Below are 14,852 nucleotides of genomic sequence, written 5' to 3'. Positions count from 1 at the left end.
AGGTGTATGTGTATGTATGCACTCTCAGTTTCAGTCCTTGCAAGGTGATGCTTAATGATAATTTGTCTTGGACCCGTGCTCTCTCACCCGCAGCTCTGATTCACATGTCACTGTCTAAACAGTCTGATACGCCGTCAAATCAATCCCAAGACTCATTTAGTCAGAAAGAAATCTGTGAATGTTTTCCACCAGCTTTTCATTTTCCATTCTGGCTGAGTGTGTGTGAAAGAGAGAGACAGAGACATACAAATGGACATACACACACGCACACACACACAGGGAAAAGCTGATTCCTAACAAAAGCCATATGTTAAGCTTGAGGAAGCCGGCCAACTAGACTCGACACTCTGTTACAGAGCACTGTGCTCGGGGAAAGACAGCAAATACACGCAGAGGCACTTTACACCTCTGCTGAAATGCATACAGTCTCCTTGTTATATTCAATTACTCAACTAATCCTTCTACTTTGTTTGAAATGTGTCCATGGCTCAGCTCTATTCAATACATGATGTGACTGAAAACAGTCCATGAAATCTTCTTCTGCCTCCATGAGACATGTGTTTACATCTGATTGTTTGGGAAAAGGTCCAACAGATGATTTTAGCTCAGACACATGATAAATAATTAGTAGCGATAACAAATACCTTTTTATACCTTTTCATCAACACCTGTCAGGTCCCAAATGTGTACATTTCAACTGATTTGAATGAATGTTAACACTGTTAAAAAGCAAGACTGTTTTTGTGAAATTGAACTAATGTTAAGGTTGGTTTGGTCAATCGCATTTATCCTACGACCTACTACACCTGGGATGGCAGAAGGACATTTCAACCATGTATCCATTACTTTTAGCTATCTGTTTCAGCTGTTTTAGACTTTTATCTTAATACCAACTATTTATCTGATACATTCCACACTAGATATTTCAACCACTTGTATGTTTAACTAACTGCTTCAACCATTCATCCATAACTCAGGGCTATTTCAACCATTTACTTTTAGCAAACAATTTAAACAATTACTTTTGGTTACTAGCCACAATAGGGTGGCTGGTTTTGTTTTCACCTTGTGAATCTGTGTGTATGTGTCATCATGGCAAAATGTGGTTCCTGGAGGCATCTTCCATAGCAGGAAATATCATAAGGTCTAGTATGTCTGTCTGTCTGTCTGTCTGTCTGTCTGTTCACCACCATGATAGTGTCACAAGATGAAACTTCACAGGTGTGTAGCTGAGATCAAAGTGAAGGTTGAGTTTGTACTGAGTACTCGTGTAATAATGTAGTGAGTGCTCATGAGTCAGAACATCAACACGTTGACGGGCAGAAATGCATGCACACAACCATCAACTTACACATAGACAGCTCAAACTTTCCCCTTGGATTTACTCTCTGCCTGCATGTTCCACACCTGTCTACCAGAAACTCTGTCCCGCTTTTTCGTCCTCATGCTCATGAATCACTCAAGTTGTGACTTAAGTAACATCTAAGACACTGACAGTTTTGTGTATGAGCGCAAGAGTGCATGATCCCTGTCCTCTTTCCCCTGATGACAAAAACCTCCCCCCTTCATCCCTCATGACAGACTTCCTGCCAACATTAAGGCCCCTCTGTGCAGGATCCAGCAAACACAGATGGAAGAAAATGGTGAGCGCAGCACAAAAGGAGCAAGAGAGATGGAGAGAACAGAGTTACACACACAGATGGGGGAAAAAAGAACAAAAACAAACAACAACAACAAAACAAACAAACCAAAAAACAAAAAAAAAACAAAACAAAACACCACAGCAGAAACAATACAAAAACACATGGGTTATGAAATGATGACACTGACTCATGCAGACTCTCTTTTTCTGAGCTTTCCCACACAAAAAGCCTCAATATTCAAAGTTTGCAGCAGTAAGCACTATGCTCACTCACAACATGAACTAGTAAATGAGAGCTCTTATGGACAGCAATTAAGAACACTGTCTTGTGTATTATATCGGAAGGAATGTGGTGAAAGGTTTTTTAGAAGTTCTGCACTGTCCGGTCTTACCTTTCGACCTTCTTGTCCAGTCAGTCCAACCGGGCCTATGATCCCTGGGTCTCCCTGGAACGCAAAGTGAGAATGTTAAATGGCAATAATGCCAAGATTGCCTGACTGCGCACATGGCAATCATAAATGTGCTAGGAGCTTGCAAAACAGGACGTTGTTACAAACTAATGTAGCATGTAAGAAAAGGAGGGTTATAATACCTTCTCTCCTTTAGGTGCTGGCCCAGGTGAGGTGCCAGGGTCTCCTTTTCTGCCCTGAGAAGATAAAAACACAAAGGTGGACGTTGTATGGGTGAAAATTACCCAACTCATTCAATCATTTCAATCTCTGACAGCAGCTGGCAAAAAATCTTGTTAACTAAATAATTTCAACCACCCACACCTTTCATTTGGTCGAGGGAAAAGGTTAATAATAATAATAAACTTTATTTATATAGCACTTTTCTAAGCAATGTTATAAAGTGCTTTACAAAAAGAAATAGAGGTCAACAGGTTAAGGCTATAAAAGCTTGCCTCTATAAATCACATCATTGTTGGAGGTTGCAACTGATGTAAAACAATAGCACTGAGTTATTATGAGACTGATAAATTCTCATAGAAAAATTGGTACAGACGCTTTCCTAAGCTGCAGTGCATGATGTGGGCTCAGTGCCTCTCCAGTCACACACACCAAGCTTCATTGTCAGCAGGTAACAATAAAGGGGCTTCAGCACATCAAAGCTATGGATCGGAAATTACACTGAGCTCTGACTCTCCTTCTTTCCCCTTGGACCCCTGCTATTTACAACCTTGTTTCATTTATTAACGATGAAAGAGTTTTAAAAAAATGTGGTGCACCCCGAGACATCAAACACTTCAGAATCATTCTCTCAACACACCTGCCAGGTAGGAGAAGCCTGCCCTGCACCATTCCCACCAAGGAATTCACTCAGGCATGGTTTCAAATGTTTGCCTTGTAAAGTATGTCTAATTTTTTCACTCCAGTGGTGTTCCTTTCATGGATTTTTGAATTTATTTAATTTCTTTGGAGTCAGAGGAGCATGACAGACAAAAAAAATCTTCAGCAAGAATTGAACCAAGGATTTTTATATGGTTATATGATATGTGTCTTGAAGGAATAGTTTTGGGAAATGTGCTTATTTCATTTTGCACAAAGACTGGAAACAGGGAAACAGCTAAATCCAAAAGTAGCAAAATCCAATACCAAATCCACTTACTAGCGCCTATAAGCTCAATAATTACTTTGTTGACTGAGCTTAGTGAGCTCCTAGAGACTCCAGGAGGTCACTGTTCCTGGCCAAGAAATAAACTCATTACTCATTTTTATACTTCAGCTTTTGTATGGATTAAACAAATGCAATCTAACATGTTAATTAGTGAGCTTTCGAGGCACTGGTAGGTGAATTTTATTATTTTTGAACAGCGCCAGACTAACTGTTTCCCCCTGTTTCCAGTCTTTATGCTAAGCTATGCTATCACTACTATAGCTTCAGATTTACCACACAGAGGTAAGGCTGGCATCAATATTCTCATCTGCTTCTCAGCAAGAAAGCAAATAAGTGTGTTTCCCAAAATGTTGAACTATTCCTTTAACCAAAAGGCCAATGGACGCCTCAAGCAATTTTCCTTTTCAAAAGTGGAAACTGCTGATTGTGCCAAAACACAGCCATACAGATGCTGTCACTATGTAACTGCTTTAGCATTTATTAATGTTATTGTACTAATTATGTTACTGGTTTCAGGCTAGCTGTTTCTGCTCATTTCAAGTCCTTATACTACACTAAGCTAACTGGCTACAGGCTGTAGCTTCATATTTAGCCTACAGATGTGAGAATGATATTGATCTTCTTGTCTAACTCTAAAGGTAAGAACCAAGGCGATAAGGATGGGACAAAGAGGAAAGTGAGGAAGTAAAGAACAGAGAAGGAATAATATAATTTACATCAGTGAGACAACGACAAACACAGTCCCTCTGGGTGACCTGGGGAGGTCACGGCTCTAGTGATGGGGGTGGGCAGTGTGACCACAGTTGTTATTTATGTTAGGCATTTTTATAATACACTATAAATGCAGGTAGTGCTCCTGACTATGTACTCTGAGCACATAGTGCCAGAGGTCAAGGGTGTTTGCTAAGACATATATCAGTCCAGACAATCAGATGTGGGACACAGAGAATTTGTCTTGGGAATGGTCACCTCCTGTTCACACGTTAAAATTAGACAGATTTATTTGGCGTTCTCACTTTCTGACTTGTAATGTCTTTCTCTGGGACTCTGATAAATCACTTCAACCCCACGGTGTCAAACTATCCTTCTCTCCTCTGTCCACTCAGGTTGCAGCAGTGGCACATAGACATGTGTTAGTTTCACACAGAAGCAGCATATAAATGCATCAACATTCACCTATATTCAGTTAACACAGAGAACTTAAATCAAGCCTGTCTCCAAGACCACCTTAGAAACCTTAAATACAAATGGAAATCCTGACATTGACCCTTGAAGCACACATGTTAAAGTGATAAAACTCCTCAGTATTGCGTGCTGTTGTGTTTTGTAGTGTCTTAGACTCCCAGGTGCGGCTGCACTGCTGTGAACCTAGATGGCCCTGATTCTTCAGCCATAAAACCCCATTACCCTTGCTGCTCTTTATGGATTCCAGCTGATAAAGAAAAACTGAAAATGAAACACATCCTCATAGGATTGTCATTCATATTCAAGACAAGAGAAGGTTATAAAATTCTTATTAAATTAGCAGTAAAGGCAGGTACATAATCATGTAATGGTTTCATGTGGAAAAATCAACATGGCTGCCAGGCAGAAAAAAGAAAGGCCCATTTGTGGTCATGACTTAGACAAAGAGAGTGTAAGATACCTTGAGCCCGGGAGGACCAGGTCGGCCAGGGTTTCCATGGGGACCAGGAGCGCCCTGTGGAAAAGCCAGAAGGAGGAAAACATAATCAAACGGTGATCGAGATCTCAATCAGTCTTCATACTGGGACACAGCTGATGCAGACTGTGGTTTTTTGCTACTGTGAATGAGACCAGAGAAAGGGGGGCACAGACTGTCTGGAGAACCTCAGCCTTTGTGCTACTTTAACCTATTTTCCTATACATCAACTGTGACTGTGTGTGTGAGTTGGGTGGCGAGGTATTTGGGGTTGGTGTTGGGGGTAGAAGCTTATGGAAAATGGGGCTCTGTGGGGCTGCTTCACCATATGGATGTGGTTTTCCTGCCCTTTGTTGCCCCCCACTCCTCAGACCCCCCCCCCCCTTCCTCCACACACACATACACACGCACACAAACACCCATTTGCCAAGCATCTTAATGAGTAATGCAGATCGTCCTGTATCATAACATTTTGAATTCCTCCGCTGGCGTGTGTTTCTGTCTGCGTTGGCTGTTGCTGAGGAAAGGAGCACAACTGTGTCTGAAAGCAAACAAAGTGAGATCTACAGTAGCAGCATATTGGTAATGTGAACCATCGCGCCCTGTCCAGCATCCCCCCAAGGGAGGGTTTAGCGGAAAACCTTTGGAAGCCTGAGAATGAATCTATACCAATTTTTCTTTGGTTTCAACAACAGCCATCAGACAGAAGACAGAAGCATCTCCAACATTCATCCATCTATCTGTCTGTCTACCTTCTCTTCCTCTGAGTGACTTTTCCTGTGGATCTCTGACCTCACTTCTGCCCTCCACGTGGTGTGGCACCCTTGGGCCCCTAACCACCCCCCCCGTCTCCCTGTACTGGGTCAAGGGTTGAGCGAGTCAGAGAGGGCGGAAAAAGACCCACAACTGCTTTAAGAGCCGGGTCAGCGAGTTTCACTGAGGTGAGTCAAAACAAATCAGGAAGCCATTATGTTAGTGATCTGGTCTGCAGCATCAAAAAACAACATCTACAAACATCCAGACAGGCAGCTCTCTATTATGCCGCCACACAGAGAGAGAGAGAAAAAAGTAATCTAGGGACTGGGCTGGGTTATGCCGCTAAACAAAAAAGCCCTTTGAGCAAAGTTCAAAAACAGACATACTGGCAGGGTGCAGACATGACAACATAAATGCCTTTTGCTGTAACTGCTCTTCCTGTCAAAGGACGCTTTGATGACAGTCACGTCTGATTCACTTGAGGCAGAGCCTCTCATGAATGAACAGGACATTACTAAGCATGTGTAAAGTTGCTGTTATCTCTTACAAGTGAATCAAAGAACACTTAGGATTTCCAAACAAACTAAGAGCTGAAACATAGTTTTGATAAGATCCAAAATCTTCTGGAAACCTGATCTGTTTATAACTTGTTATGTTTTACACACCAGATATTTTCATTCCAAGGATTCTCAAGTTTTACAGATCTCGCCTCCTTTCCTCCCACACTCTCTTCCCCTTTCATTTTCGGTTTGTATGCAGCTGGCGTTTCCCTCGAGAGTTACTGTGCCCAGACAGTGTTAAGCGACGCTGTGTGCGCCCTAAATAAACTTAAACAAACTAGACATGTTTGAATTACATGCTTCAAAATTAACCCTGTGGTTAACCACAGTTTGGGCAGTACACTGGTAGGCACGGGCTGGCACCGACATTTGGTACTGTGCTCTTTGCCTCCATGTCGTGTTCCTCTCCCTCGCAACAGGTGTCTAATTAGAGAAGGCCAGGGTGGGGTGCACACAAGCTGAGGGCTATCAAATGAAAAACCACCGACCTCTGAACAGCGATGCAGGGCGTTACTGTGGTTCCTGTGGTAATAATACTGCAGTTTGTACCAATTCTAAGTTGAGACCAAATGGTCAAAATCTGAAGAAATGATGGCTCCTAATGTTTTCATGTTATGGTAACATGCATATAGGCATATAAATATCTATGCTTAAATCTGCAAAATTTTACATCTACACCACATGTGCAACTTAAAGCCAAGAAATACTGCATATGTACATGGTGGATCTTAAATCTGGATGGGTGACATCACTCGCTGGGTTACATTCCCATACAGCATATTTCAGAGAAGCTCTTTTAATGGGCTCTGCTGTAAACATTGTCTGACTTTCAACACTAGCTCGTAACTGTTTAAACGTATATACAGTCACCATATTAAAGATAAAAGAGAGTCTGTATGATGCTGTGCCAAATTAGAGCCAAAGGGGCAATGTCTGATTAACTAACATTAGATCAAGAGAGCATGTGAAACTGCTGGACGTCTTTATAATTAAAGATCCCAGTCAGCACACACACACATACACAAGTAGAGAAGTTGCCTATTTCACTGTTCGTTAAAGTCTCCTCAACAGCATACCTTGCCATCACTGAATGAAAAGAGCAGAATTTTCAGCTCAATGCCAAATAAATTACAGTAAAACTTCATAATAACAGAAGCAGACGGGGCGAATGAATTAAGCTGTGCTGGTAAAAAGCCAACCATTTAATTTATTTGTTTCAAGAGCCAAAGTTTTTCGAGTTAAATACATCATGCAGTGCACAGGGCATATGAAGAAGGAACTAGCAACTAATCCAAAATATTATTTAGGCATTTACAACAATAACAGTAATAGCTCATAATGGCCATGACCTGTTTGAAAATTACGATGAAAACCTAGAGCTAGTTTTATGCCAAGCATTTAAAATCTGGTATTAAAAAATGTACTGAAGAGCCCAAAGGGGGATTGCTAAAATGGTGAATTGGAGCACAGTCTGTGCCTTTTACTGTCCTGGAGCCTATTACAGTAATGTTCCAGAGGAGAGATCCATATACACAGTTTACACTAGGGATTAGACGGGCCCTTAAAAAGCTGATCTGTCGCCTGGTGTTACCAAAACAGCCGAACACACAGCCCTACACAGAGCTCAACACCTTGACTCATTTGAAAGTTCCTTGTGGTCATAACTTTCAAGGTTTCTACATGGAATGTTCATGTGGGATTTGAGATAGCTTTACATGCAGGTGAAGCAATGTGGGATAAGGTTTTGCGACAGGGGAACGTTTTGGAGGGAAAGCCTGAGGAAAGATGGGCAACAGAGATTTTTTTCAACCAGACAAAGACCCTTTTGACCCAGCCGGTTCCAGACAAATACACGCAGTCAGTCCTCAGATAGATGCAGGATTGTGTACCGGCAATGCGTCCACCGTACGTTTGCCCTCGCACCCTTCTACCACCGTCGTCATTATGCACCTACAAACAGACTCGAAAGAACTCGCCCCTGACTAGCAGAGGGCTTCTGTACCGACTGCGGCTGCTGTGGCAACGGCGTCTCACACTCATATGTGTGGGATCAGAGGTCAAGGTTCATGGGTGGTGCCTGGCGGGCTCAATGGTGCTCTGTGTGTCATCATACAGACTTCCAGTAATCCAAGGCTATGGAGGGTCAGAGCTGCAGCCTGCCCTCTCTTCGGCAAAACCCTGTGACTGGAATTTAGTTTTTCACATAAGAAGAAGATGCTTACGATCAAATCATGCTATTCCACCTGTGAGCCTGCAGCCTAAGCAACGTAAATTCAGATGTGGAGTTCATTAGTGCAGTGATCAACAACTGAATTTCTTTTCCAAAATTGAAACCATGCTCCCACCTTGGCAAGAGCAGAGAGTTTGGACAACATGTGTTTGTGAGTCCATGTTTGCAAGTGTGTACATATGTGTATATGCGTCTCAGTGTTTGCACACACACATGGCAGCAGCAATTAAACTTGATAAATGCTTTTGTTTACAGGAAAGCTCCATAATCTGCCTCACTCTTTATACAGGCAAGCCATAAACACAGCCACATATGTCTGTGCAACACCACGCCGTGGGATTAGTGCTGTGGCGTGTATACATTTCTGTGTGAGCGGCGATGTGTGCCTGTGTGTGTGTTAAACAGAATGACTGTGAGGTCAGAGGCAGACACTGGTGGCGTGTTTGCGAGTGACCCCAGTTAAAGTGGCATCAAAACCAATGGCCTTTACAAGTGCTTTTTTATTGAAGAGGCTTGTTTTCATTGTTTGCGCTCTGCAAACCAACCACTTCCACTGACAATGCCACAGGCAGTTCAACAGCTGGTTTGCCGGGGCTGACAAAGGACACGTCTAAGCCACCAGGATGTAAATCAGTATGAGGTGATTGGTTGATACATACTGCTGATGAATGAGGTTTGACACAGACATAGAAGCTTTACCGAGAACAACTCAGACTCGTAATTTTATGCCCAAACCAGTCCGGGCTCCAACCAAAGAGGGAGGGATTGTGCAGCAGTGCATATTTAAAGTTTTAACTCTTTTGCTGTAACTGATTTGTACCCTAAAAATTATAAGTACCATTCATTATATTGATTAATTGCTTGCTTGTCCTGAATTGAGACATTGTTCTTAAAAGACTCAAGTTAAATATGGGGTATATTTTGAGAAAAGCCACTGCTTTGTTACACAAAAATAGGTTCGCTCGCAATCATATCTTAATAATACTTGCCTTGACCAAGTTCACTCACCATGGTGCTTAGATTTTTACGCCCAGTTAAAGTTTTATTCCAGGTAAGTTTGATTTGGATCATAAGAAATCCACCTAAGTGGGACTGATGTTGGGGAACTGCCGCTAGCGAAGGGATGGGAGGTGCTGCTGTGGCTTAAATAGCTTTAATTAGAGCCAGACAAAGACCTCCTTATACATCTATAGTGATGAGGGATCACAGAGACTTTAGCTCTGAGTCTCTCAGACACAGTCAGACACAAACAGTAAGTAATAATAATAAAAAAAACACATATAAAAATAAACAGACACAATCATCCAAATATATTCAGCGTGCATGCATGGTGTAGACATGGACTAAAAGTATCAATGATTTATATGTGATGCATTTAGATAATTCCATTGTCTGAACTGACTGAATAGCTTGTTTGTAGAGTTTGCTTAGTAATTAGCATTGTAAAATAAGGAGCCAGAGGTTTCTGTACTCTATCATAAACAAGACTAAAAGTTTACAGCCATGACAGTGACTCTGAGGGCGTACTTAGACGCAGCAGTGCTTTGAGCTAAATGCTAATGTCAGTTGAGGCTGATGGGATGTAGTCGTTTTATGGGTATTTGGACATAAAGTTTTGAGCAAATCAAAGTTTTGCCCTGAGGATGGCACTAGAGAAAAACTCAAGGGATCACCAGACTCAGACAGTACAATTCATCCTGAGGGGAGCATGAACGTCTGTACTGGATTTCGTGGCAATACTGGCAAGACATTTCACGCCACACCACAGATGTCAAGTCCATGGTGGTGCTTGAGGAAAAGTCAGGGGATCATTAAAGTTATTAGGATTCACCTTCGGGGCAGCATGGGCAGCTGTACTAAATTTCATGACAATGCATCTGATACTCTGGACAAAAGTGACAAGCTGACTGAGAGACACTGCCGTATTCAGAACCACATCACTATCATGGCTAAAAACATATACATCAGTCTGAATCTGTATATCAGAGACAGAGGAAGACAGAGGAAGTGAAGGAGAATTCCTGAAAGAAGACCCAAGAATGAGACTATATCTATTTAACTGCTTTAGAGAAAGAGGCCTTTCATTAAGTCCAGAATGGGATTCCTATGAAGTGTCGCTGCAGCCCTGCTGCAACAGCTCAGTAAGGAGAAGAAAGTCCAGTGGAGCCATGTGTTCTCTGTCTGTTTACAGTGCTTTTATTAGGCATCCTGTGGCACAGGCAGCCTTTTGAAAGGCCGTCTTTATAGGAGCTTTCCTGTTTATGCTTAGGGGTGGGAGGTCAGCACTCACAGCCCCGTGCTGAATATGGTCAATCTCCCTGCATAGGAAAACTTTGTGCGTGAGTATGTGTGTGTGAGAGAGAGAGAGTGAGTGTGTGTGTGTGTCAGCTGGGTGATGGGAGGGGGATTTAAAGATGATGTGGGAGCCTGGCTTGGCAGGTTATTATTATAACTGCAGAAAACGGTCCAGGACTAGGCTGGAACACACAGATACTGTCCTCTCTGTCCTTGTCTGTTTGTCCGTCTTGTTTTCTGAGTCACTCTTCTGCCAAGGGAGTCATTACTGACTGTGTTTGAGCTTTCAGTCAGCATGTACATCAGCAGCAGTAGCAAAAGCACAAACAAACACACACACGCACAGAGATACTCATAATAAACCTAAATAAAGACAAACTTATTAGCATAGACGCATTGAACACCAGACCAGAAAATTATTTCCAGCAAGTGGAAATTGAAGTGTGTTTGATGTTGCTGGAGGTGTTTGAGGGCAAGCGAGGAGACTTACCCGAGGACCCCTCTTGCCTGGCAGGCCTGGCTTCCCCGGAGGTCCTGACAGTCCCTGGAGAGAGAACATTCAGTCAGCATTGCGTATTGACATATACCATCCTATTCTATATGTAAGCAATCTCCTTTCATCATTAAGACTCCTTTGTGTGTTTCCAACGACGGGCTAAAAAGTGACACCTTTTCCCTCTGAAGTAATTTCATCCCCAGGTGATGAAAGTTCAACCTTATCCATCAGGAAGTTCTGAGGCTGCGTGGCAGGAAACCGTAGAAACACTAGAAATAACAGGTCATTTCCTGCGCCACTCAATGCCCCTGTGTGCTTTTATCGGCCTTGTGCTCATTCGTTTTTTTTTAATCAAAAAAGAGGCAAAGGAGGAGGTAAGGAAAAACAGAGCTCCTGTAGCTGCTGTGGCTGACTGAGAGCTACCTGAAGGGCTCTGGATCCTGATGGAAATGCATGCTAATGCCTCTGTATTGCATTTTTTAAATGTTTTGTTCACTTACAGTATGTTTACTATGTTGTTAAATTCGATGCCTGAGATAACACAGATACAAGGATGTGGTAAAAAAGCAGCAGCGTCTGCTATAAAGCACAGTTACTGACGTGTGAACGTTGTACCCTTTCTGTAGTTTCCTCCTCTCAATTTTCACAAGGCTATGAACTTTAAAGGACAAAGGATGACTTCAAAAACAATTTCAGCTTCAAAACAAAGTCGACCCTCCCATACACACACAGCCAAAAGGTTACTGTATTCGTAGCTGCTATACCTGTCTGCCTGTCTGGTTTATATCGCTCTGATAATTATTACTGGCCCCCCACTATCTCTTCCAGGACGACCTCCATGGTTGAGACCACCCCTATTGTTACAGGTGGTGCTCTCAGTGGTAGCCAAAAGACCTGTCAACATCAACACACACGCCTGTCCATCTTCACACTTCCACCCCCTGGTTTGGCTCTCCTTCCTTACACTTGTTTGTTTGTTTATTCCTTCGGCCTCTTCCTCTTTGCACCTGTCTGTCTTCAGCATAGTTCTTTCTTTTCTTTCTCTAGATGGCCAAGCAGCAGTCTTGCAAAATTCCCAATTAAATGTGGTCCAATGGCAAAGGCTGTTTTCACCTATGAGGTTTAGATTTGCTGACTGAAGCTAGGGAATGATTTGTGCCGCCTGTCACCTGCCTACTGAATCTGAATCTATGCATTCAGAGTTTTGCTGTGATCTGTGAAAGTAGTAATATATTTCAAAGTTTAAAAAATATTATTAGAATTTATTTGTTTAACTTTCATTAAAAAAACAAATCAAAACTACTGGGATACACAGTGCAAATATACACACTACCGTCGCAACTTTTATCGTCATAATTTCAAATTAAAAGCTTTCTGATCGTGGCAAGATTTCAGTTTTCAGGCAGCGTGCAGGTACAACCCAACTGAACACAGATTCCAAGATATAAAAGAAATTTTGACGCAGCCAGTCCTGCTTCAATTAAAAAAATACTAAATTAAAACTCTCACTTTCAACTGTCACCTAAAAATTCAGAAATGCATTCCGATGTGCAGTGGCACAGAGCTCAAAGAAAGTCATTTTTAAAGCAGCAGTGAGGAGCCAAAAGTTGCTTCGGATTGGGAACTGTGCCATATCTGTGCCTGCGCTGGATGTTTCTCCTGGCAGCCAGAGTGCAGCTTCTGCGCAGTGAAAACATGAGTCCAAAATTGCTGTGGCTTTCAGTAGAAGACTCTTGCTTCTTCTAATGCTTTAGGCGGTAAGAGTGATGAATGACAAAGACAGTAGCTGAAACCTAAATGAACATACAACTCTTTTCATTGGCTTCTTAGTTTCATATTTGTCATGTGTGTGTATGTATAAGAGAGAGTGTGTATAAGACTGTGCTGTGAGAGGGAGTGAGAGACAGAGTATGCACATGGCATATGTGTTTATGAAATCCAGACTATGGTGAAAAAGCAAGCGTGACTGGGTTCATCTGGGATCTCCCAGGGCAGTACATGGCAGCATAGAGACAGACGTGTGTGTGACAGACACACACGTATGCGCGCAAAAACCCACATACACACATTTATGCATGCATGCTCACGATAAATAATCCATCAAGTCTAACGTTTCCTACCTTGTCCTCGGACTGAATTTAAGTCGGGGACTCTGACAGAACACATAAACACACATTTTTTACACAAGTAACAGAAAGTGTAGAACATGTCCACAAATTCTGCACACTCCTGCGCCATAAGTGAACCACATGCGTACAGTTTTTGTTCTCACCTTTTTGAGTTTTATATAGCTGAATGTTTAGGCACAGTTTTGTGTTGAAAGCATAGCACTCAGATTGGTTTAACTTGCTATATATTTAGTTTTTTGGCTTCAGCACTCGTAAATGTGTCAGACAGTAAATGACCTTATTACTTCCCTTGGTCATCCTCCTACAATCTAATTTTTCACGACAGATTATAGCACTTTATATTGAGATTGCAGTTTGTGCTTTGGTTCATCGTAATACTGGTCAGGTTAGAGGTACATTAGCTAACACACACCAAAATGGCAAAACAGATTCCCTTACAAAGAAAAAGGCACAGGTATCAAACCACCTCTTATTTTACACTAAAACACACACATCACAAGAATATCTTTACACACAAATACAAACATTTTCTAAAGCACAGTTTTCCCTCAGAAAAAAATATTGAGGATCAGGGAAGCTAGAGTTGATCTAAAGTGGTCAGTCAATATACCACTGAGGTACACTCAGATGCAGGGTATGAATTGAAATCTATAATGTGAAAATGGACCTGCCTGCCTCAGTGTGTCCACTTCCTGTGATATACTTTAGGCATACTTTTGAGCCTGCCCTAAGAAGCTGAATAATGGTGTTTACTGACTGCTTTGACCCTTGACCTAGCTTTGAAAGAGGCCCATGTGACCTCCACTAGCCCTCTATGACAGAGGAATCTGGTGTAGAGACGGCAAGGCGTCAGACCTGACACGTCACACCCAGCCTGGAAGGTTCTGGTGCACAGAGGTAGGAGAAAAGGGGGGAGAAAAAATAGGATTTTTAACCTGTGCAGGAAAGGAGATAGTGCCACATTAACCTACATCTCTCTGTGGTCTCTTATTTCCAGCCCCAGAGCACTAGATTCAAACCTGGTCTTTCACTGGTGACAAAGACCAGTACAGACTGAGATGTTTCTAACACAAGTTCCTCACTCACTCTCACCTCTTTGCTAATGTAAACCTTCAAACTCACCACCCACAACTGCCGGCAAAGCAGCTGAAACATAGGTGGCATGTTTCTTGCTCATCGTAATTTTGCAGAACCTTTATTGCTGCAAAATCAAGATCATTTTGGTCTCACCTGAAGTCTCTCTATGTGTGTAATTGCATACCCTCTCTGTCTCGCCTTCAGCTAGTACAAACTCTACAGCCAGGCAACTGATCAGAGCCAAAAGGAGACCATATTACGTCAAATAAGCTGTTTTACACAGGCACTTTGTCAGCTTCAGAAATGATTTATATTACTCTTTAATATTCCAGCTTTTTCTTAAGTCATCTTGGCCTTAGCCTCTTTTATATTGCAATGCTTCTGTGTTCC

General features: G+C 42.2%; 1 protein-coding gene across 1 annotated transcript in view; it reads right to left on the bottom strand.

The window, feature by feature from the left end:
* col27a1a (collagen, type XXVII, alpha 1a) overlaps positions 1–14,852 on the bottom strand; it is a 68,184-nt gene that overhangs the window by 40,493 nt on the left and 12,839 nt on the right. The window contains exons 4-7 of the mRNA XM_018662514.2: positions 11,251–11,304; positions 4,905–4,958; positions 2,235–2,288; positions 2,035–2,088 (exon numbers count right to left, since the gene is read on the bottom strand). Coding sequence (XP_018518030.1) covers positions 2,035–2,088; positions 2,235–2,288; positions 4,905–4,958; positions 11,251–11,304 — 216 coding nt within the window. The remainder of the gene's footprint in view (positions 1–2,034; positions 2,089–2,234; positions 2,289–4,904; positions 4,959–11,250; positions 11,305–14,852) is intronic.

The sequence above is a fragment of the Lates calcarifer genome, linkage group LG9 (assembly GCF_001640805.2).
Source record: "Lates calcarifer isolate ASB-BC8 linkage group LG9, TLL_Latcal_v3, whole genome shotgun sequence".
In the NCBI taxonomy this organism is placed as follows: Eukaryota; Metazoa; Chordata; class Actinopteri; family Centropomidae; genus Lates; species Lates calcarifer.
Note: the sequence above shows the minus strand (reverse complement) of the source record. Positions and strands in the feature narration are given on the sequence as shown.